General features: G+C 45.8%; 1 protein-coding gene and 1 long non-coding RNA gene across 3 annotated transcripts in view; one reads left to right on the forward strand and one right to left on the reverse strand.

Annotated features, from left to right (window-relative positions):
• LOC138923911 (uncharacterized) overlaps window positions 1-2,776 on the reverse strand; it is a 51,330-nt gene extending 48,554 nt beyond the window's left edge. The window contains exon 1 of the long non-coding RNA XR_011438235.1: window positions 2,637-2,776. This is a non-coding gene — a long non-coding RNA (uncharacterized lncRNA). The remainder of the gene's footprint in view (window positions 1-2,636) is intronic.
• A 3,728-nt stretch (window positions 2,777-6,504) lies between these two features.
• On the forward strand, window positions 6,505-24,027 carry TSPAN33 (tetraspanin 33). Of its 2 annotated transcripts, none has more exons than XM_023639659.2 (8): window positions 6,505-6,846; window positions 18,391-18,448; window positions 19,104-19,231; window positions 19,558-19,632; window positions 20,688-20,783; window positions 22,164-22,292; window positions 22,685-22,846; window positions 23,058-24,027. In XM_023639659.2, exons 1-8 carry the CDS (start codon window positions 6,745-6,747, stop codon window positions 23,157-23,159), a joined length of 852 nt encoding a protein of 283 aa, XP_023495427.1. In that variant the 5' UTR covers window positions 6,505-6,744; the 3' UTR covers window positions 23,160-24,027. The 2 variants fall into 2 exon arrangements, with proteins under 2 accessions (XP_023495427.1, XP_023495428.1); XM_023639660.2 differs by having other exon boundaries at window positions 6,602-6,846; window positions 19,107-19,231.
• Window positions 24,028-24,826: the final 799 nt, after the last annotated feature.

Below are 24,826 nucleotides of genomic sequence, written 5' to 3' on the forward strand. Positions count from 1 at the left end.
CCCCGTTCTGGCCAATGAGATATTAGCAAAAGTTGCTGGTAGAGCATCTGTGAACACTTTGTGAAAGGGACAAATGTGTCTGGTTTGCACCTTAATTTGAATATAATCAAGGAGAGTCCAACGTCCTTCTGGAAGGAGGACAAGCTGTCAAGCTTCAATAAGAGTTCACAATTTCCTATGTGGTTTTCAGTAAATGTTCTGCTTTCTTTATTGTTTATTTTAACTAAATTTGCTAACACTGCCAAACATATTCCCATTTCATCCAGGTAGTTGTACTCAGTATCATATTTCAATTGTCTAACAAATTTGAAATGAACACAATCCAATATAATTCTGATCTAATAGTTCCTTCATTTAGGCTTTCTTGAGTTATTAATTCTTTTTAAGCTCAGAATAATCTTATTCAATTTTGTCTTTCTTATTGTACTGAAAGTTTTTCTTATATGAAAAAATATAGGTAGACACAATTTTTAAAACCCCAAATCTTGAATTCAAGTATGATCAGAGGTCATTTATTACATAACAACAGATATTTGAACAATATTAGACCCACTAAACTATTCCTGAACCTATCTTTTGGAAGTTCGTTTCTCAAAGCATCCTCAGCTTACTCCTGACTCCTCATCTTTGCTTACAATATTTCCCCATCTAGTTTAGCCAAGCCCCACATCCGCTATGAAGCCTTCTTCAATTGGTCCAACTCATTCAGCTAACTGTCTTCTCAAAATTTTTATTCTACTCACCACCATTACCAATCAATTTTCTAAATCTTCCCAAAGGAGATTTTAGTATGTTAGTCTCCAGTGAAAAATCCTTCAATAGCACCATGTTTTCAACAATGAATACATTCTGAGCATCCTGCAAGTTACACTCTGCTGGGTGCCAGGGATACACGGATGAATAAAATACAGCCACTGTCCTACAGGCGTTTCATTCACAGGCGTGATGGGCTATTCACACCTGGGGCTCACTAGAATTCTCAAGTGATCTACAGAGTGAACTGGAAAAAACTTCAAGGCCATCCGTGATCTGTCTCCAATTTATTTTGCTGACTTTAACCCTCATTATTTCCTTTCCTTTGATTCAAATAAACTGGGCTCTTTGCCACTCCCCAAACACATGTACCTTTCTGTCTCTCTTACATTTTCTCACTTTTGTCTCTGTTCCTGAAATGACCTCCTCACTTCTCTACCCATGTCAATTCTGATATTCCTTAAGGACACAGATTTCAATGCCACCTTCTTCATGAAATGTTATGATTGCTTGTGAAGTTCCAATTAAGTAAAGTTTCTCAAAAAGAACTTCATAGGCCAGCCCCATGGCCGAGTGGTTAAGTTCATGTGCTCCTCTTCGGTGGCCCGGGGTTTCGCCAGTTCAGATCCTGGGCGCAGACATGGCACTGCTCATCAGGTCATGCTGAGGTGGTATCCCACATAGCACAACCAGAGGCATTCACAACTAGAATATACAACTATGTACTGGGGGTCTTTGGGAAGAAGAAGAAGAAGAAGAAGAAGAAGAAGAAGAAGAAGAAGAAGAAGAAGAAAAAGGTGCCAATCTTAAAAAAAAAAAAGGGGGCCGGCCTGGTGGCACAGCAGTTAAGTGTGCACATTCTGCTTCAGCGGCCCAGGGTTCACTGATTGGGATCCCAGGTGCGAACATAGCACTGCTTGGCACGCCATGCTGTGGTAGGCATCCCACATATAAAGTAGAGGAAGATGGGTAAGGATGTTAGCTCAGGACCAGTCTTCCTCAGCAAAAGGAGGAGGATTGGCAGCAGATGTTAGCTCAGGGATAATTTTCCTAAAAAAAAAGAACCCCACATAACATCAAATGCAATGACTCGTTCTTGGTTAAATCCTGGTTTGAACAAACCAGCTCAAAGAGATTATCTGGGGTAATTTAGGGAAATTAAGTATGAACGAATACAAAAGGATATTATTATTGTTAAATTTATCAGGAAGTATAATGTTCTTGCAGTTATGTAAAAAAAGTCATTATTTTTATATATGAAAACTGAATTAATTGGAGTGGCTGTAGCTTAAAAATGAATGAGCATGGCAAAATGTGAAAATTTGGTAATGGGAATACAGATGTTTTTAGGTTATTCTTTCTACTTTTCGGTGTATTTGAAAATGCTTCTAATCAAAAATGAAAACAACAACCCCAAACATTTTTTGCTTAAAAAAATAAAACATGTTCACTAAAGAAAATTTGGAAAAGAAGAAAAGTAACACAAATAAAATGCAAATATTACCCTACCATGCAGAGATAATCATTATTTATATTATGATGCATTTCCTTCTATACACTTACATATATAATTCTTTCTATTTTACAAAACTGTGATTACTCTGGACATATAGTTTTGTATTGATCTCAGATTTTAAAATAGCATATACAAAAGGTAGAAAGACGAGCACATAAATAAAAGAGAATGATGTATTTGGCAGGTATGTTATATATCAATAAAAAGTTAAAATACAAAAAAAAATTTTTAAACACTAAACAGAGGTTTGCAGACAAACTTTCTAATTCTCCTAGACTCACATACCAGCAGTTGATTCTTTTACAATCCTAGATGCCACACATGAGCTTTTCAATCGTGCATTTCAAACCATCCCAGAATCACTTACTTGCCTCCTTGCAGTTCCTAGCATTGGTAGTTCTCACGGTGCTCTCTCCAGGCTACCACGTATGTTTCTGAAGAAATTTTTAAAGAGGCTAATTGAGATCGCAGTTCTCAGGCACTCCCGCTGGGCTAGCACTTCTGCTAAACCATCCTGCCTCTGGTCTCCTGCCCTGCTCTACCTGAAACTCCTCCTTCCGAAAGCTCCAATCCACACCTTCTCTCCTCCTTGTCACTGTCCCTTTCTTCACACACCTTCGTGCCAAAGTTAGCTCCAGCCACATGACTTTCTTTTTTTTTTTTGCTTTACAGAACATCATTCAAATGTTTTAATTATTTTCGTAATCCCATATAATGATATTAAATATAATTTTTAAGTTAGAAATTGCTGCACACCCTGCTACATTAATGCAACTGATCTTACTTTTACATTTTCTTCGGTTTGTTTCTGTTGATATTTACACATATTTCATACTGTGAATATGCTGTGTAGAATTTTTCACTCACATTGTTAAAATTTTATATGTGATTACATAATCTTAGTGATTTCTATTTTAAAGGGCCACATCATATATTCCAAAGGATTAAAATGCCTTCCAAGGACCTAAAACAAATCAAAACCATTTCCTGGTTATTGGATATTTTATATACTTTATTCTACAATCTGCTTGTTGTTTTTTTTTAAGATTGGCACCTGAGCTAACAACTGTTGCCAATTTCCTTTTTTTTCTTTCCTGCTTTTTCTCCCCAGATCCCCTCAGTACATAGTTGCGTATTTTTAGTTGCAGGTCCTTGTAGTTGTGGCATGTGGGACGCCGCCTCAACATGGCCTCACGAGTGGTGCCATGTCCACACCCAGCATCCAAACCAGCGAAACCCTGGGCCGCCACAGTGGAGCACGAACTTAACCACTCGGCCACGGGGCCGGCCCCCACAATCTGCTTTTTGAACTTTTTATGTCGTGGAACTTTTCTCAAGTTAGTACCTATATTTTCTACATTATTTTAAATGGTTACATAGCAGCCCATACTAAGGATATATCTTTTTTTAATTTAATGCTTTGCATAGTTAATACACTCCATGCTTCAAAAATTAGAAAAAATAAAATGACACACTGTGAAAAGTCTCTCTCCTCGTTTCTTAATTCTCACCCCCGCTCCAGGATGTAACCTCCTTTCTTAGTATCTTTTGTGTCTTTCCAGAGTTTATTTAGGTAGGTGCAAGCAAATACAAATGTCACTTTTTATTTTTGTCTTTCTTTTTTTTAACCAGAATGGGATATATTATGTACACTGTTCCTCACTTTGCTTTTTTCACTTAATAATTTATCTTGGAGATTGTTCCAACTCAGTACATGGAGGGTTTCCTCATTTTTTGTCCTACAGCTGCATGACTTCCTACTGTTTGGGCACCATCCTTGACTTCCACGTGATGGACACTGCGGTCATCCCATTGATTCCTGATCCCATGTCTACTCCCAAACCTTGTCCCATCCATTATCCACCTCAATCCCTTTTTACTGGCTTGTTATACCTACAAACACGTCAGGTCTCTTCTACGCTAAAAGAGAACTTTCCCTTCATTCTAAGGTCCCTCGAAGCTCCCATGACCTTCAAACTTCTAGATAGAGGTGTCCACAGTCTTCAGCCAGAGCTTCCATTTCACCCCCCATTCCCCCCTTGACTCCTTGCCTTCCTCTTCCTGTCTGTACTAAACTGATCTCTGGATGGTCATCTAATAGAAGCATTTAACAGCTTGGGCTTTTTCTCAGTCCTCACTCCTCTGACATCTGAAAATGGGTACCCACCCTTTGCTTACCCATTCATTCCTCAACGTCTTGTAAAATGGCTTCTGCCCACCCACCCCCTTCATAGTAAAACTGATCTCCAAATGCTCAACTAACCTGTTAATGGCCAGTCTCCCAGTAACCTGGTCTTGGGTCACTGCCTCACTCCCCACCCCTGGTGCTCCTGTCACCCTACCCCTCCACCCCCAAGCTAGCCCTAGTGAGTCTATCTTCCCAGTGGCTTCACTCTTAACCTTTCGTATCAATTCTATTCCTTACCTCTAAATCAGATCCTGGTTTCTAATTATCTAGATTATTAACAGTGGTCTCCTAACAAACCTTCCTCTCTGCAGCCTCTTTCCCAGTCTAACCGAAAAAAAGCAGGTTTTACATCATTCCCTTCTTCAAAACTCTTATTTCCAAATCAGTTGAGCACTAACTCCGCAATTTGATATGCAAGTCCTTCCACGATTTTAACTCAGTTCGACTTGTATTGGTATCAATCAATCTTCCACTGCTATACTAAGAATACCTTGTATACCGGGCAAACCAGTCTGAGTATTTCTCACTAAACACACAGTGTGCTTTTGCATCTCCAGGCTTTGGATCACCCTTTTTGTCCACTGGATCACCCTTCCCCTCCATCTCTGCTATTCCAAATCTCATCCTCTCCTAACTTGACCTGCCATGACATCTTCACTTAGCCTCCACCAAATGTGTGGTAGTTATTTGTGCACTTATATCTCCCTACTGGATTCCAAATTCCGTTAAAACAAAATACTGCAATTAGTGAGCCCTTCTATGGGCCAACCTCTGCTAAGTGATTTGCATGCATTATCTCATTTAATCCGCTCATCAGTGTTGTCAGGCCAGGACTCTCTCCAATTAACATAAAGAAACTGAGGCTCAGGGAGATTAAGTAGCTTGCCCAGGTCATGCAGCTGATGAGGGTGCAATCAGGTTCCTCCCTGATGCTCATTGTCTTAGTCCATTCAGGCTGCCATAACAAGAATACCATAAACTGGGTGGCTTATAAACAACAGAAATTTATTTCACACAGCTCTGGAGGCTGGGAAGTCCAAGACCAAGGCACCCACAGATTCGGCGTCTGGTGAGAGCCCACTTTCTGGTTCATAGACAGCTGTCTTTCTGCTGTGTCCTCACATGGAAGAAGGGGCTAGGGAGCTCTCTGGGGTCTCTTTTAGAAGGACACTAATCCCACTCATGAGGGCCCCATTCTCATGACCTAAGCACCTCCCCAAAGCCCCATCTCATAATACCACCCCCTTGGGGGATTTCAAAATATGAGTTCTTTTTAAGGGAGGATACAAACATTCAGTCTACAGTATTTGTGTTTGTGTTAGTTCTGGAAGCCTGCCTAGTGTCCACCACTTGTGCTGCACCATACCTGTGGAGGTATGTGGGATTGACATGTTAAAAACAGTGTCTGTGTGTAGACAAACACTCTAAGGAAATAGGGAGTGGAGACTGAAACAGTAACGAATTAGATTGGCAGGACTGTTGGTGATAAATCCAAATTTCCACTGTTGACTTACAGAGCTTTTGATATAAGCATTTACAATATATAGTTACTAAACAGGATTGCAACTATTCTCTAATTGTTATGTGTAGGTTAGTTGTGTCTCCCCGATTTTATTGTCATCCCCCCCGGGAATTACCTCTGTTCTCTTGTATTCCCACAGCTTTTGGTGTCTTTCTCAACGCACGATGGGTGTATGTACTTGTTGATTTTGATGTGTGTTTGCATACGTACACAACAACTGGGTAGAGGACGTGGGTGTGTGATGCAGCGTGCATTCCTTCTCATTCTTTTTCCCTTGAGCAGCTGCAGGCTGGATGCTTTCCTTCTCGGGGGAGGAGGCAGAACCGCTGACCCTTTACCAAGTTGTCCCTCACGGAACAGGTGTCTCCCCCGCCTCCCGCAGGAGAGGGATGGCTGGACACTGAGTGACATCAGTGACCGGCCAATGAGAAGTCAGGCTTCGGCAGCCGCGCCAATGGGCGGCCGGGGGCGGGCTCGGTTTCCTGGGCGCCGGGCGGGCCGGGCTGGTCCTTTGGCCGCCGCGGAGTGTCCGCGCTCAAGCTGCCCGCGGCGGCTCCGGCGACTCCCGGCGGCTCCGGTGGCGGCGCCGTTTTCCTGCCCGCGCTTCTCCCGGACGCGCGGCTCGGGCGCCTCCCGCTGCGGCGCGGCTCCCCCGCCGCTCGGGCTCCGGCGGCGGCGCGGCTCATGCCCCCGGGCGCGGAGCGCGCAGGTGGGCCGGCAGCCGCGGGGAGATAGGCCCCCGGAGGCGGCTGCGGCGGCGGGACCATGGCCCGGAGACCCGCGGCGCCGGCCGCGCACGGGGAGGAATTCTCCTTCGTCAGCCCGCTGGTTAAATACCTGCTCTTCTTCTTCAACATGCTCTTCTGGGTGAGTCTTGGGGGTCGTGGGGGCACCTGGGCTGCAGGGCACCCCCCAAGGGTGGAGTGGGCTGCCCGCGGCTGAGGAAGGGGCGTCCCGGGATACTGGGTTCAAGGCGAGCGTGGTGAGCGGCACTGTCTAGTTTTCTGGGCTGACGGCACTTTGGAGTAATTTATCCTGGGGAGGGACACCACAGTGGGGGCACTGGGGCGGAGGGTATGCAAGGGATTCAGTAAAGACTTATGGGTATTCTCTGGGCATCAGATGAGGGTCTGTGTCAGGCCAAAAGGGTGGGTTTGAGCGGGCGGAGTGGGTTTTCCTGTTGACCCAAAGCAGACCCACTGGAACATTCATGACTGGGGGACTTTCAGGCCTGGAGGCTGGGAGGCCCTGCTGGCAAAAAAAAAAAAAAAAAAAAAGAGGAAGGGGGAAAATCCAGACCTTCCCTCCCCCTTACATCAGAGAGGATGAGTTAAAGGGCTTCATCTCTTCCTTTTGCAGCCTCTGGTGCCCCCTTCCCCTCGATGGCTGAGAAGGAACAGGAATGACCTCCAGGTGTGGATGTCTTTCCTACCACTATCCTGAACTTTGTCCCACCTTTCTCCTGACCAGACTCCATCTCCTGGTGCCTGGCAGTCTTCAGCTTCTTTAAATAGGACCCTATTTTGGCCTGGCAAGCCAGGGGTCTTTTAAGAATCTTCTGCTTCAGGGTAGAGAAATGGAAAAAAGATTAGGACTTCAGCTACCTGGGTTCTCATCTCCACTCTGCTACTAATTGTTGACTTGACTAACCTGGGCAATATGTTCACCTCTGTAGGCCTTAGTTTCCCCCTCCATAAAATCAAACCCAGTATGATCAGGGATAGCAGAAATACCAGATCATGAAATGCCAGCTCAATCTTATTTTGTGTCTAGAGAGTCCTGGGCCTCTCTGGATTTGAGAACTTAGGGAGGTCTCTCCTCCGTCTCCCCATTTCTCTTCCAGCTCCAAGCACACCAGAGCTGCTGCTCTTGGAGCTCATTATCCTTGTCCACCTCTGCCTGAGACCTAAAGTTCAGACTTGCAGGAGAGAGGAGTCACGAGTCTAAAATACGTTTTCTAGGAGAGGGAGCAGACCCGGCATCTAACTCAGTTGCTGGAAAGGTTTCACAGGGGCCATGGTGTGAAAAACAGACACCAAGTACATAAGTGCCAGCCTGTTGGAACAAGTGAGAGAAATCCCAGAGGATGGTGATGACAGCTCACTCTCAGCCATTATCCTGGGAAAAATGAAGTTTGAGCTCCTAACAAATTCTCAGTGTTAGAACTGGAAAAAAAATTTAGAAGACATCTTGTTCAACACTCGCTTTTTATATATGAGAAAGCTAAAGCACAGAGATGTTAACTGTTCTATCTAAGATCCAACAGCTGGTTCATAGGCTTCATCTGGTGATTTTTCTAATGAACCACAGTGCCTCTAGGGGAAGTCCTTGCCCCAGATGGTTGCTACTGTAGCTGGGATGTTAGCAGTATTAGTAGTTAACCAGTCAACCCAAGTTCTCATGGTCTAGGTTCTGCTCCAGCTGGAGGTTAGGGAAGGACAAGGGCTAGGGGATGTCCTAAGGGGAACTCCCCACCTAAAGTCAAGCCCCAGTGAACCCTCCTGCATGCTCACTGAGTGCGCCAGGCCTGGAGGATGACGTGCCATCCTCAGAGCCAGCACTAGCATCCCAGTGACCTTAGGGCCTCCTTCTGACTTCTTCTATCAGCCAAGACTCTGCATCTCCTTTGGAGCCTTTGGCACCACACCCTTATGTGTGCTCCCCAGCGTTAACAGCTGGGTGCATCTGTTACACTTGTGTTCTTGGTTGTTTTCTTGGACTTCCCGACTCCACCTCACCCCCCTTTCACCAGAAAAATGACTTTGGGAGGGTGCAGCCAGGGAGAGAGTTTGGCTCCATAGACCCATTTACTTTGGTAAAAATGCCTCATTCAAGGTCAGAGGACTTGGCTAACCAGCTGGCACCACCCCAAATTAGAGAAGAACCCCTTGGCTCTACTTTAGACTTATAAAAAGTCAGAGTCTCTAGAAATAGCACACTGAAGGACAAGAGGCCCAGTTTCTTTCTGGCACCAACTTACTGTGTGACCCTAAGCTAATATATTTGTCTCTCTGTCCTTACTCTTTCTCCTATAAAGGAGAAAATTTTCTGCCTCTGTGAACTATTTAAAAATGAATGCATCACTTTGGGGACTGTTTTCTTTCTTCAAGACCTGGGGCTGGATCTAAGGATGCATCTTTCTGTGTCCTGGTATCCCTGGGACATTGACCTTCCCAGGGGACAGTACTTTGTGGGTGTTACTTAGTGTCACTTCTTCCCCAGGCCCAGAGCCGCAGAGTTACATTTCACACAAATGCAGCTGGAGATGAAGGGCTGCTTCCCCAGATCAGAGGTCATCTTTCTTTCCATCCTGCCTTCAGGGACTGGTTACTGTGGTTTCTTTTTTGCAGGCTTCTTAATCAAATTGTCCTCTTCTGCCCTGGAGGCACCCATGGTTGGGACTGTCAGTCCACTCCTTTTCCAGGCAGAGTGCATGTTCTGGCCAGCTACTGGGGAGCTGTGTATGGGCTGTGCTTGTGTCTGTGCCTGGAACACACTGCGAAAGTAGCCAGCACTGTCTGCGCTCATGCTCAGTGATGGCAGTGGCTACCTCTGCTGCTGCTCTAGGAGCCTTGACCCTTGGGGCATTTAGAGTCTGACTCAGAAAGTTGCTGGCTCCTTTGGAACCAGGACCACTTCCTCCTGTTCATGTTTCAAATCTCATTTCCCCTTTGTCTGGTAGTTCTGATTTTATCCCCAGGACCATATTGCTGGCTTACTGATCATTGGGATCACATGGCCTGGACTAGTTGCCCCAAGATCCCAAAAGTTGTATTTCATTCTTTCAGTTAAGAAATAGCTAAGGGGCCGGCCTGGTGGTGCAGCGGTTAAGTTCACACGTTCCGCTTCGGTGGCCCGGGGTTTGCCAGTTTGGATCCCGGGTGCGGACATGGCACTGCTTGGCAAGCCATGCTGTGGCAAGCATCCCACATATAAAGTAGAGGAAGATGGGTGTGGGTGTTAGCTCAAGGCCAGTCTTTTTCCTCATCAAAAAGAGGAGGATTGGCAGCAGATGTTAGCTCAGGGCTAATCTTCCTCAAAAAAAAAAAAAGAAAGAAAGAAATAGCTGACTTTCCTCACCTCCCTGTATTGGACAGCTCTGTGAAGAGGGAAGATAGTAGGGTAGTACATGCTTTGTCAGCCCTGGGCATACGTTGGTAAGAACATTATCAGTGCTGCCCACAGCAGCCACCTCTTTCCTTGCTGGTCCTTTTCCCACTCAGGGCATCAGTTGGGGTGGCTTTTGAGTCAGACAGAGCCCAGAAGCTCAGACCTCCAGTCCCTGTGTCTCACCCAGGCTTCCTTGGTGGCTGTGCCTCAGGGCTTCTGGCACCTTGTACATTCTTTGACTGTCACACCTCTTACCTGTGCTGTAATTGTGTATCTAATTATGTCTTGTCCTCTAAACTTCAGGCTCTGAGGGTAGAAAGTACCTTATTCACTTCTGGATTCTCATGCCCAGCTGCATTTGGCAGAGTGGGCACTTATTGACTGTTTATTAAATGGCAAATAAGAGAGCAGACCCTACAGGGTAGAGACGTGATGGCCCTCCTCCCTGTCTCATGGACTCTAGTCTGTCAAGATGCAGCACGACTTTAAGTCCTCAAGCATTCTTGGTGTGTGGGGGTATCCAACTGTCTTCTCCTCTGCGGTGGATCCTGTGGTCTGGCACCCCTCCCTCAAGCCAGGTCAGAAAAAATGGCAGCCATCCACTCCAGCATCTCGCTCAGGGCCATGCATAATTACTAGCTACAGCATCTATATTTTTTCACTTCCACTACAGCTCACGTGGATGCCCATCCAAGTCTTCCCTGGGACGATCCAGGCCTCTGGGGGGCATCTTCTTTAAGAACTTCATTTTCCCATCTAGGACCACTGTATTGGAGTCCCCAGGGCACTCAGAATCACCCCAGACCACCTGCAGCACCATCTATTGTAACCTGGCTCAGAAACCATGAGAAAGTGACCAGGCATGAAGCCTGGCAAAAACTCCTCCTGAGTGGCAAAGGCCCTTTCTGCCCCCTCCCCCCACTTCTACATACACTAGGAGGCAGAGCCCATCTCCTCCTCCTTCTCCCCTTCTTTCTCCGTGGCCTAGACAGTCCACAATAAGTGAAGTAGTCACATTCTTTTTCTAAAAATAAGGAAAAACCCCAGAACTCCAAAAATGAAGACAAGAACTACACCCTCTGCTATCAAGTCACTTGCATGCCTTCTTAACTCCCCTAATAGCTCTGTTTGCCTTGTATCAAGTAGAATATCATAAACTTCAAGCAGCCTTTAAAAAGAACAAAAGGAAACCTGTAGTACCTCTCAGAGTCTTGGTAGCAGGCTAGGTGTCAGGCTGGTTACTCCTGAGTGTTTATACTACTGTGAGCCCTTGTGGACTTCCCTTCCTTATTTATAACCTTGGAAACCAAAGCCAGCGATGGCCTAAGGAAGAAGCTAAAGGGTTGGCCCCAGACATCGGAGATGAAAGAGCCCTGTGGACTCGTCCACTCCAACAGAACAATACCCTGTCTTTCTCACAAACATCAAATCATAGCTCTCTTTTTCCAATTTTCAGAGGGGAAAAAAAGAAGTCAAGATAATGGAGAGAATTTTCTCCATTTTCCATTTTCTCCCATGAATATTAGTACCTGTGGCTGCTTATCTGCCAGCAAGTGCTAGCAGAAGGCAAAGACAGAGGACAAGTAGCAGCCAAATATTATGGAAAACTAGGAATCTATTTAGGGTAGTGCCTGTATTATTTTACGAGATGCAGAGACATATGTCTAACAGCTATATCATCTGTCGTAAATTTTTCCATATTTCTTTGATAGAGATTAATATGTTGCACTTCCTTGCATGACACACTGAGAAGGACACATCATTATCTGTGTAATATTCCTGTCAAAAATGTGTCATCTGGGGGCCAGCCCGGTGGCACAGCAGTTAAGTGTGCACGTTCCGCTTTCGTGGCCTGGGGTTCACTGGTTCAGATCCCGGGTGCAGACACGGCACCACTTGTCAAGCCATGCTGTGGTAGGTGTCCCACATATAAAGTAGAGGAAGATGGGCACCGATGTTAGTTCAGGGCCAATCTTCCTTGGCAAAAAGAGGAGGATTGGCAGCAGATGTTAGCTCAGGGCTAATCTTCCTCAGAAAAAAAAAAGTCATCTGAATCTAATTGTGTGGAAACAATCAGATAAATCCAAATTGAGGGACATTTTGCAAAACAACTGGTCTGGACTTATCAAAGATGTCAGAACAAGTGTTGGCAAGGATGTAGAGAAATGGGAACACTCATACACTGCTGATGGGAATGTGAAATGGTGCAACCGCTGTGGGAAAACAGATTGGCAGCTCCTCAGAAAATTATACATAGAATTACCATATGACCTGGCATTTCCACTCCTGGGTATATACCCAAGAGAACTGAAAATAGATATTCAAACAAAAACTTGTACATGGATATTCAAAGCAACATAGTCACCATAGCCAAAAGGTGGAAACAACCCAAATGTCCATCAATGGATGGAATGGATAAAAAAATTATGTTAAACCATACAATGGAATATTATCAGGCCATAAAAAGTAATGAAGTACTGATACATGCTACAACATGGATGAATCTTGAAAACATTATGCTAAGTGAAAGAAACCAGACACAAAGAGCTGCATATTGCATGAGTCCATTTATAGGAAATGTGCAGAACAGACAAAACCATAGAGACAGAAAGAAGATTTGTGGTTACCAGGGGTTGGAGGAGTGGAGGAATGGGGAGTGCCTGTTTAAGGGATACAAGGTTTCTATTTGGGGTGATGGAAAAGTCCTGGAATCTCATAGTGGTGGTGGTTGCACAGCAATGTGAATGTTCTTAAGGCCACTGAACTGTACACTTTAAAATGGTTAATTTCGTAGTATGTGTATTTTACCACAATTTTTTAAAAGTCGGTGTCTTGAAAGACCAAAAGCAAGGAAAAGAAAAGCTGCAACTGTTCCAGGCTAAAGGCGACTTGATCACTAAGTATGTGATCCTTGAATGGATCCTGGAACAGAAAAAAGAAAAAAACAGTTATAAAGACATTATTGAGATAATTGGGGAAAGTTAAATATGGTCTATAAATTAGATAGCAGTAACATAGTAAAGTTTAAAAACAGAATTTAATATATCAAAATTGTATAGTGTATACCAAGAGAGCACTGTAGCTTTCCAGTGCTCTGTCACCTGAACAGTTTTAAGACCCACTGCCTTACATTTTGGTGTGAGGAGAAATTACCCTGATTAAAGAGTGTAAATTACATATGAGTGAATCCCAGGGAAGAAAATCTGATATTGGGGCCAGCCCGGTGATGCAGTGGTTAAGTGCACACGTTCCGCTTCTCGGTGGCCCGGGGTTTGCCAGTTCAGATCCTGGGTGCAGACATTGCACCGCTTGGCAAAAGCCATGCTGTGGTAGGCGTCCCACATTTAAAGTAGAGGAAGAGGGGCATGGATGTTAGCTCAGGGCCAGTCTTCCTCAGCAAAAAGAGGAGGATTGGCAGTAGTTAGCTCAAGGCTAATCTTCCTCAAAAAAAAAAAAAAAAGAAAATCTGATATTAAAAAATGCAGATTTACAACATTAACAAATTGAGGGTGGCTGTTTTTTAAATAGATCTCAGTTTTTAGAACAGTTTTAGTTTTACAGAAAAATTGAAAAGATAGTACAGAGAGTTCCTGTGCGATATACAGGAACTCTTATTACAGAATCTCTTATTATTAACATCCTACATGAGTATAATACATTTGTTACAATTAATGGCATTATCATTAAGGTCTGTACTTTATATGGATTTCCTTAGTTTTTACTTATTGCCCTTTTTCTGTTCCAGGATGCCATCCAGGATACCAAATTTCATTTAGTTGTCCTGTCTCCTTAGGTTCCTGTTGGCTGTGCCAGTTTCTCAGAATTTCCTTGGTTTTGGTGACTTTGACAGTTTTGAGGAGTACTAGTCAGATATTTTGTAGAGTGGCCCTCTATTGGAACTTGCCTGATGTTTTTCTCATGGTTATACTGGGGTTATGGGTTTTGGGGAGGAAGGCCACAGAGGTGAAGTGCCATTTTCATTACATCATCTTATATACCTATGATGCATCTCTGTTGATGTTGACCTTGATCACCTGGCTGAGGTCGTGTTTGTCAGGTTTCTCCACTGTCAAGTTAGTCTTTTCCCCCTCTTGCATACTGTACTCCTTGGAAGGAAGTTCCATGCGCAGCCTACCCTTAGGAATGGAGTTATGCTCCACCTCCTTGAGAGCGCAGTGGCCGCATACATTATTTGGAATTCTTCTGTATGGGAGATTTGTCGTTTCTCCCCTATTTGCTTATTTATTAAGTCACTTTTATCAGTATGAACTCATGGATATTTATTTTATATTTGGGGTAATCATTCCATACTTCTTTATTTTGATGTCCCTTTGGCATACCCACATCAATGCAGGGTTTTGTTTTTGCTTTTTGTTTGGTTTTGAGCATTTCCTTACTTTCGGGGACTACAATACGCTCTAGGCTTATCTTGTGTATTTTCTACCCGAGTCCTAGAATCAGCCATTTTTCCCAAGGAGCCCAGGGGATGGCTATTTTCTTTATAAGATGATTACTCACCTTACATAAGGAAAAAGGTATTGGTCCACGCAAATTATTTTATATAAATTGGTCCACAACTCTTCAGGAACATGCCTTTTGCTGGACTCAGTTATTTTTAAAACTGTGTCTAGCTTTTAAAATTTTCCAGCGAGGCTTCATTCTAGCCAGAATATGAAAAGCCATTCTAAGAAGAGAAGTGTCTTTATCTCCATCCTCATCATGAAAGGAGGTCATTGGTGATATTGTGGGGTGTTACAAGGATTTTGTGGCAAAGACTGATGTAGTGGAAAGAGTACCACACTGAGACTGGAAATTGAGTTTAGAACAGACGTTGCCACTGCACCCATGTACGCTTGGTCAAGTGTCACTTTGCTCTTTCAGCCTCATCTATAAAAAGAGGTGAGTGGCCGAGCTCATTTCTAAGGTTCTATCCAGCTCTAAAATGCTATGCTATTAACAGCAGCAGCACTAACTTTGGAATGGCAGTAGCTTTGAAGAAATCAGGGTGGGAGATGTTGGCAGGAATAGAAGTGTGAAAGGGCAAGCTGTGACTCTAGGAGAAGGAGGCAGATCAATGACAGAAATGCAGAATTTTGGAGTTAGCTAATGAGCTCCAGGTAAGGAGTATCGTTAAGGATCATATTAAATATTAATGATAATATAAAGTCTTAATCTTGACTTTAACGTAGCCTGCACCTGCTGCTTTAGGTCCCTGGCTGAGTATGCTTTAGGCTTGTGGTTCTCAAACTTGGCTGTACCGTGGAATCACCTGAAACACATACTGTTGCCTGGGTTGCAATGCCAGAAATTCTGATATACTTGGTTTGGGGTGCAGCCTAAGCTTCAGGAGTTTTTAAGTTCTCCTCTGTTCATTCTAATGGCAGCCAGGTTGTGAAGCACTGCTTTAGGTTATAGATGCTCCTGTCTCTCTCCATATAGTGCACAGATTTCCTTAAGGGCAGGGCCACATCTTACTCATCTTTGCGGTCCTCAGAGTATCTTGTACGTAAGCAGCTGATGAATTGGATTTTGGTAGTATACTAGTTTCCTATTACTGCTGTAACACATTACCACAAACCTAATGGCGTCATACAACACAAGTTAATTTTCTTACACTTCTGGAGGTCGGAAGTCCAAAATGGGTCTCACTGGGCTAGAAACCAAGGTGTCAGCAGGGATGTTCCTCCTGGAGGCTCTAGGGGACAATCTCTTTCCTTGCCTTCTCCACCTTTTAGAAGCTGCCCGCATTCCTTGGCTCATAGCACCACATCACTCCAACCTCTGCCTCCATTGTCATCTCTCCTTCTGTGACTCTGACCCTCTTGCCCTTCTCTTATAAGGTCCCTTGTGATTATATTGGGTCCACCGGGATAATCTCCCCGTTTCAAGATCCTTAATCACATTTGCAAAGCCCCTCTGGACATGTAAGGTAACATAGTCACAGGTTCTGGGAACTAGGACAGTACATCTTTGGGGGTGCACTATTCTACCTACCACAAATCGAGACAGAGCAACTGCTGTAATTACAGGCCCACACATGGAATTCAGTTACTCTGATACGTGGCATCTCTTTACTTTCCCTTTCTTGTTTTAGCTGTGTTAGGATTCAATCAGAGACCATCTTTGTGGAGAGTTATACACCCTAGTGAAAATTTAACATGTGAAAAAACAGCGAGAAGCCTGAGAGCAACAGAAATAAAGAGCAGATACATATTTTTAAATGATTCAGTAAAGTGATATTCAGAAGTGTAATTGGCTGTGGTGAGTTTTAAAGGGCAGGCAGAGATGCTCAGTCACTCTGGCAAAGGGCTGTGCCTCTGCGCCTGAAGGATGACTGGGATCTCGGTCGTGTGGTTTCCTTGACTCCCACCCATTCCCCCTTGTTCCCTGAGCCTGGCTGTGCTATGGGACAAGAAGCCAGCTGGCACCTCCAACCCCACACACAGCTCTGCGAGCAGCTCCCTCTCTCCTGGACGAAGAGTGTGAAGGCGGCAGATAACACTCCTGGCCCTGAGTCAGTGGCAGTGTCAGATGACGGGGGGTGGGCAAGGAGAGGGGTCTGTGCATATCAGCAGAGAAGGGTCCTGAAAGACATGGTTTTAGATAAGGCTTTCCCATTTACTGCTGAATGTACCAGATGGCAGAGGACCTTAATAAAGGAGGCCCCCAAGGAAAAAAATGTCTTTCTACTGAGAGACTAGTCTGACCCTACTACCTGCTATGGGGGCCCAATTCCCTTCTCCCACCAAAGCCCCAAGATGGCTTCAGCTGGTCTCTGTCTTGCAGGACAGTGGAGTCTAGCCAGCCATCTCCTTCCCCGCTGAGTTGGTCAAGTCCCTGCTGCTGAGAACTCCCTCCAGAGCCAGAGCTTGGCCCCAGCTATTGCCATGGCGACAGCCAGCTGCTGCTTAGCACCAGCCTGGGGACTGGGCGCAAAGAAATGGTCAAGGGATGTTCACTTTGGGCCTCCCTGCGTGCCTGGAGGCTGGGGGGGCTGGGGCAGAGAAGGCCCCTTTGGGGACCCCTCGTCTCTAATGGGTTTGTTCTCTCAGAGAGAAGCCAGGAAGTTTGAAAAGTCTAAATTCCTCTATTCCTCCATACTGGAGTCGGGGTTTATAAAGATAGAAGTTCCTTTGTCAAGGCATTTCTGCTGTTTTGCACACACCCATTCACGTGCTTTCTTTCACATTGATATGCACTTTCATTCTTGCATTTGGCACTATATTGACCTCGAAGAGAGTTAGAGACCTGGGAGTGTGCATCTACTCAGGCCTGCTTCAGCTTTAAGACCTGCCCTTTGATGTAGCTGGATTAGAACTCAGAACTTCACAGCTTCTATGTGACCCTGGCCAATTAACTATTAGTGAGAATAGATAATGCTTATTGTCAGACATTGTGTTAAATGCTTTCCATGCATTCTTTTCTTCTTTTTTTTAAAGATTTTATTTTTCCTTTTTCTCCCCAAAGCACCCAGTACATAGTTGTGTATATTTTAGTTGTAGGTGCTTCTAGTTGTCATAGATGGGACGCTGCCTCAGCATAGCCTTTTGAGCAGTGCCATGTCTGCACCCGGGATTTGAACCGGTGAAACCCTGGGCCACCGAAGTGGAGCACGGGAACTTAACCACTCAGCCATGGGGCCAGCCCCTGTCCATGCATTCTTTTATTTAGTTTTCACAGTAATCTTATTAGATGTAGTTGTTTTTTTGTTTTTTTTTGTTTTGAGGAAGATTAGCCCTGAGCTAACATCTGCTGCCAATCCTCCTCTTTTTGCTGAGGAAGACTGGCCCTCAGCTAACATCCGTGCTCATCTTCATCTATCTTATATGTGGGACGCCTGCCACAGCATGGCTTGCCAAGTGGTGCCACATCCACACCTGGGATCTCAACTGGCAACCCCAGGCCACCGAATCGGAATGTGTGAACTTAACTGCTGTGCCACCGGGCTGGCCCCAGATGTAGTTGTTTCTAATTCCCATCTTCAGATACGGAAACTGAGGCATGGGCCCAGGTTTGAGTTGCTGCAAAGCCCATATTCTTAACCACTGTTCTGTATTAACCTCGTAGTGCCTTAATTTCCTTATCTGTAAAATGGGAATAATAGCTGCCTCACAAGATAACTGCGTTGTGAGGACCACACTGACAGATACCATCAGCAGTGTCACTGCCGAGGAGAAGGATGCTTATCTCTGGGTCCTGGGAAAGTCGTCCTCCTCCTGCTCTCCTTTAAGGTTACTCACGGCCATCAGGGCTCTCTGGTTTCCAAAATCTCAGGGTGTGGTTTGTTCCCTGTTTCTACAGGTGATTTCCATGGTGATGGTGGCCGTGGGAGTCTACGCTCGGCTGATGAAGCATGCAGGTGAGCTATAGGTCCCCATCCGTCTCTCCACGACTCTTGCATGCCCCTTCTTCCTCTGCCTCCTTCAGCCTTGGCCGTCTAGCACTCTTTCCCACATAAACTATGGGGCTAAAGGGGGCAGCCAAATCTTAGTGGCCTACTCCAAGGCATCAGGCCACCCATGCCACTTCACCTGGATTTCCCTGAGCTCCCACAAATCTGCCAAGATATGCCTGCATTTTAGGCTTAGGAAGTGTCTAGGAAAGAAGGTCGGCCTCTGGATGCAGAGTAATCAGAGGATTTAGCCCCTCCTTTGCTTTGGAGTAACTCAACTTCCACTGCACAGAGTCTCCAGGAAACAGAATCTGCAAAGCTGGCCAGCCTAATGCCATTCTAATTCTTTTCTGGAGAGAAAGTGGTCCCTCCTCTCTTAAGCCCAGGAAGAAAGGCTCTTACTTTGTCAGTTCCTCAAATTAAATGCTACAAACCCTTCTGGGCCCTTTTTGTTCTCCCCGTGGGAAGGCAGTACTGCTTCCCCATAACCTTCACCCAACCACACTGGAGATTCCCCCACCGGAGGAGGAGAACATTTGATGGGGCACTCCCCAAACCCATCTCTGGGTAGCCCCCTCAGTTGGCACCAGGCTCAGACTGAGAGATAGCCCTCTCCCCCCAGAAGCAGCCTTAGCCTACCTGGCAGTGGACCCTGCCATCGTGCTGATCGTGGTGGGCGTCCTCATGTTCCTGCTGACCTTCTGCGGCTGTATTGGATCCCTCCGAGAGAACATCTGCCTCCTGCAGACGGTGAGTGGTCAGGGGCCCCAGCAGAAAGACTCTGGCCCCTCCATGTGCCTCTCAGCTTCCTGATGCCATTCCTACAACCTTTTGGTTTCCTGTCCCACCCTACCTCCAAGGCCTGTGCTGTCCACTCCTCACTGTGGAGCTCAGCCCAGGTGACCCAGCACAGGGTGACCACCCCCAAGACAGTGTCCCAGAGGCATTGGCCTTTACCATGTGAGGGGCGTCTAGGAGAAGTGCCCTGTGGACCCCCACTACTCTCCATAGCCCTGGGAGGGGCCACTGCCCAGCGTGGTAACAGACTGTCTGCTTTTCCTGCCTGCTCCCCACAGTTCTCGCTCTGCCTCACCATTGTGTTCCTGCTGCAGCTGGCTGCTGGGATCCTGGGCTTCATCTTCTCAGATAAGGTAGCATTGGGAGCCAAGGGGCCTCCTCAGGTGTGAACCAGAGGGAGGAAGGGAGATTCCTGCCCATGCTTAGCCCGATTAATTAACCATAGTGCTTCCCCTGAGAAGCATCAGCCTTTGGAAGGTTCTCCTTAGGGATGAATGAATGGCCTCTAAAGTCCCCATATTTAAAGAGGATTTCAAGATTGTAAGGTGTTTTCCTCTGACAGTCTGAGATGCCAAATGAGAAGTAAATTCTGTGAACACAAAGTTAAAATAATCTGCAAACTTTAATGGCAAATGGTTGGGTAAAAATTATCCAGTGGACCACAGACAACCTGAAGAGCCTTTTACTTCTTTTAAAAATTGTTTATTGGGATAAACAGAAGGAAGGAAGGGGGAAAGTAAACAAGATTTTAAGCAGTGCTTACCATATCTGGAAGTGGTCTGCCGTTCAGTGACAGTCCTTTTAATTAAAAACCAGAATTCTTTTCCCAAAGGGCAACTGATGGCTGGGGGCAGATTATGGGACTATGGGTAGGAAACTCTGAGAAAAGTAGAGGATCAGGAAGGAAGAAAGCATGGTAGAAACTATGAAGTTGAGAGCCCCTGAGTCCATTCAGAATGTTCTAATCCTCCTGGTTTAGTAAATTCCTAAAATGATATAGATCTGTTTTGATTCTAAAGAGATGCAATTCTCTTATGTCCACTAGAGGTCAGTGCCTCAGCTCAGTAAGCCCTTTTCTACTAAAAAAAACAAAAAGAGTTTCTCTGCTTTTCATCAATCAACAAGTATTTTGTGGTAATAGTATTCAGAGGTAGATAAACACAGGGTTATCTTGAAATCTGGCTCTGAGAAGTGCAACAGCAGGTCCAGCATTTATCTTGCCCACAGTACCTGAGGGCCCAAGGATGCTGGGCTTCAGAACTGGCCATCTTCCTTCGCTGGGACTTGGTTCTGATTTCAAGGCTGATTTAAATAAAGAAGGCTGACTACTATCTACTGTTATTTCTGCAAGGAGGAGCCACTTAGGGGTTAGTCCTGTGCTCTGATCCCCTACTCATGTCTCTGACAGGCACGGGGGAAAGTGAGTGAGATCATCAGTAATGCCATTGTGCACTACCGAGATGACTTGGACCTGCAGAACCTCATTGATTTTGGGCAGAAGAAGGTATGGACTAAGGCGGGGGAGGGCGGTCAGCTACTAGTCTGAGAGGCCGTGTGCAAAAGTTACAGCCATCCTAAGAGATGCCTCCCCCTCCAGTCCTGTGGGCTTCTTCATTACTTGCCAGGATTCTGGGAAGGAGGTTGGCAAAAAAACATACATAGCAGAGTGCTTTAAAAGTACTTTTAAGGGCACAGAACAATATATATAATAATCTACCATTTGTGCAAAAAAAGAGGGAGGAAAGAATATGTATTCATATTTCCAAGGAATCTGGAAAGATATGTAAGAAACCATTGTAAGTGGTTACTTACAGAGAGATGAGGAACCAGGCAGATTTTTAAATATTACCTATTCAAAATTTGAATTTTTAAAATGGTGGTAAAATATACATAACATAAAATTTACCATTTTAACCATTTTTAAGTGTGCAGATCTGTGGCACGAAGTATTCACATTGTTATGCAACCATCATCACTATCCATCTCCAGAACTTTTTCATCTTCCCAAACCGAAACTCTCTACTCATTAAACACTAACTCCCCATTTCCGCCTCCCCCTAGTTCCTGGAAACCTCATTCTACTTTCCATCTCTATGAATTTCAATACTCTAGGGACCTCATATAAGTGGAATCATGCAATATTTGTCCTTTTGTGACAGGCTTATTTCAGTTAGCATGTCTTCAAGCTTCATCTGTGTTGTAGAATGTGTCCAAATTTCCTTCCTTTTTAAGGCTGAATAATTTTCCATTGTATGTCTATACCACATTTTGTTAATCCATTCATCTTTTGATGCACACTTGGGTCACTTCCACCTTTTGGCTATTGTGAATAATGTGGCTATAAATCAAAAGTTAAATTTTAAATAAAAGTACTTTTGAGACCAGTGCTGAGTTCCTCTTCCCTGGGTGCAACAGCCACTTGACTTGGATTCTCTTTGCTTTCATGGAGTAGTTATGGGCCCACAATACTGAAGTATCTCCTCTGTGTTTTCTCTGTATTAAGACAAATGTTTTCAGTGCTGCTTCTTTAATTATTACAGCCACTATTTTAGAACACCTCCTTTTGCCAGGCTTTATGCTATGCAGGACTGGAAAACCAGCAACTGCCCTCAAGGAGCTCATAGTTGAATGTGTAAAACAAAATATATATGCAACTATGGTAAGTTATAATAAAATATATAAAGTAATAGAAATTAAGAAGAGAAAACTTCTTCAGGTGAAGGCCACTGAGAAACTTGAGCTCAAGTTTCAAGGTTGTGTTTAAAAACAACCTGAACTTACAAGTGGAAGCTTGCCATAGACTTTGGCTGTTCCTAGAATTCCCCTGGTCACCTCGGTGTGAGGGGTGGGTGATTCTTAACCTCTGTGGTGGGCTTTGTTGCAGTTCAGCTGCTGTGGAGGGATTTCCTACAAGGACTGGTCCCTGAACATGTACTTCAACTGTTCAGAAGACAACCCCAGCCGTGAGCGCTGCTCTGTGCCTTACTCCTGTTGCTTGCCTACCCCCAACCAGGTGAGCACACATCCCACCTCATTTCCGATCTGAGTTGTTTTCTGATTAGGGCAGCCGCTATTGGGATTGCCCATCCCCTAGCTCAACCAGTCAATTTTGTAGGACAGCTGTCAGATGATTTTCTTCACCCCAATCTGATGGCCCTGTTAACCTTTCACTCCTGTAGCCCACATGGGGATTCAGAAGGGGCAGGTGTCTAAAGCAAGGAGCACAGGACTCAGATCTCTCAGAGGAAGGCAGGCCTGCAATGAGAAACTTCCAACCTAGCATCCTGTACATATATGCTCTAACAGTTTAGGAGTTTAGGAAGGGTGGGAAGCCCATCAGCTAGGGCCCCAAAGAAAAAGTTATTGGAATGGGAATCCTACTGGGCTTCTCAACTCTCTCCCCAGGCAGTGATCAACACCATGTGTGGCCAAGGTATGCAGGCCCTTGAATACTTGGAAGCTAGTAAAGTCATCTACACCAATGGCTGTATTGACAAATTGGTCAACTGGATACACAGCAACCTCTTCTTAGTCGGTGGTGTGGCACTGGGCCTAGCCATCCCCCAGGTAACTTACTCTTTAAGACCTGTCAGTCCCACAATTCTGCAAAGACTTTTTTGTTTGGGGGAGGGCACCTGGGGATGAGCTAGGGTGTCAGGTACTTAAATTATTGAGGGGCAGGGCATGGGATGGTGCCGACTTCACTGGGAAGACTGAGTCAGGGATAACAAGGGCATCACTCATTACTGAGGGCCCCATTTCTTCTCGCCTCTCCTAGCTGGTGGGAATCCTGCTCTCCCAGATCCTAGTGAATCAGATCCGCGATCAGATCAAGCTACAGCTCTACAACCAGCAGCACCAGGCTGACCCATGGTACTGAGAATTCATCCTGCACCTCCTCACTATGGTGACAGGCAAGCCTCATCAACCAGAAGCAATGGGCATAGCACCAAGTGGATTCCAGCCCCCCCAGCTGGAAGGATGCACCTCCTCTCCCCATCCTAGCCCTCAGCATCACTAGTTATTTTATATTGTTTCTAATCTTACTCATTTGGGTTTATGTTTTTTTTAAGTTTTGTCTTAGCAGAGATGTTTGGGAAACAGCTGTTGCAGAGTCCTGGGGGTACTAGGTGCTGCTTTTCACCAAGGCACTACAACCAACAGCTCTACTAGGGCTGCTCCTAAGCATGACGGACTACTCAGATTCCGGCTGTTGCCAGCAAGACCTGGCTGGAGTCCAGTTGGCATGATACCAGCTCCAGAAGGGAAGGGAGTGGAGCAGGCAGTGAGCTTGGGGGTCGGCTGGGGACAGTTGTATGTGTTGGGTAGGAGTAGAAGGCACTATGTTTACTAAATGTCTGCCCTGCCATCTTCCCAGGTAGTCAGAGTGAGCTACATCCTGCCTCTCCCTCATTTCCATGGAAACATGGCAGCAAGGGCAAGAGGTACAAGAGCAGCCAAATTCATCCCTCCCCACCTCCTTTGAAAAGTGTTTGGAACCATGGTCTCTATATTCTGCAGCCAGCAGAGGTGGGACTGAGTGATACATGCCCTTGAATTCCTCCCCAGTCTGGCCCTCCCTCTCCAGCAAGTGGGGTTTCTTTAACCTTGGCAGTGTGCAGAGGAGGTAAGGTAACAGGCGCCTATTCCTCTGGACCGGAGCTCAGTATTTCCACAGTGTAAGAAGCAGGGATCTTGTGGGGCTGGGGAGCCAGAAATGGCAATAAGAGTTTGTTCACCTGGGCAAAGCTGGACTCCGTGTATTTTTTCCATTCTGGCAATTAGAAAGGGAGGGGTAGAAGGGCCTAGCTGGTCGGCCCTCTCTCCAGGAGGGGACCGTGGACTCCCCTAAAGGCCACTGTACCTCCCGGGCCCCTTGATTCGCCCTATCAGATGCACTTACTTACCCTCCTCCCACAACCCCGCCGTCTCCGGTCTAAATTAGGTCGAAAGATTCTCAGTTGTGATCTGGGAATGCGTAATTTTATCCCCAAACCTGACCTTAATTTTTTTCTGAACTAAAGTGAATTACAGTTAATTTGCCACCCAGAACTTTTAGGATGGGTTAGGGAAGGACGTGTCTGGAAATCAGAGTCTAGCACTGTCTCCGGAGCTGGGGGGAGGGGGGAGGGGGGAGGCGGGGAGTGCTGGTTAGGGGAACAAGGAGGAAGAACGTCATCTCTTCACCCCCACTTTGGCCGCTCTAGCCCCCTCCTCCATCTTTATCTGAAAGAGCTGGGTACCAGGCCCATCTTGCTTTGGGGAGGCCCCAGAAAAAATCTCGAGACAAGCGCGAGGCTTCCTCGCGCCAAGAGGAGCGTGCGAGGGCGTCAAGCCGGGAGGCCGGGCGGGCGCTGCGCTGGGCGGGGCCGGGGCGGGGTCGCGCGGCGCCGTGGGTGGTCCCCGCCCCCGCGGCTGCCAGCCGGCGCCTCCGCCCCTCGCCCGGGAGGAGCTGGGGGACGGGTTGCGAGGGGACGGGGGCGGGGCTGCGTGTCCCGCTTCCCGGTGAGCGTCCCGCGAAGGCTCCTGGCCGATCGCTGCTGTCGG

The sequence above is a fragment of the Equus caballus genome, chromosome 4 (assembly GCF_041296265.1).
Source record: "Equus caballus isolate H_3958 breed thoroughbred chromosome 4, TB-T2T, whole genome shotgun sequence".
Classification (NCBI taxonomy): domain Eukaryota; kingdom Metazoa; phylum Chordata; class Mammalia; order Perissodactyla; family Equidae; genus Equus; species Equus caballus.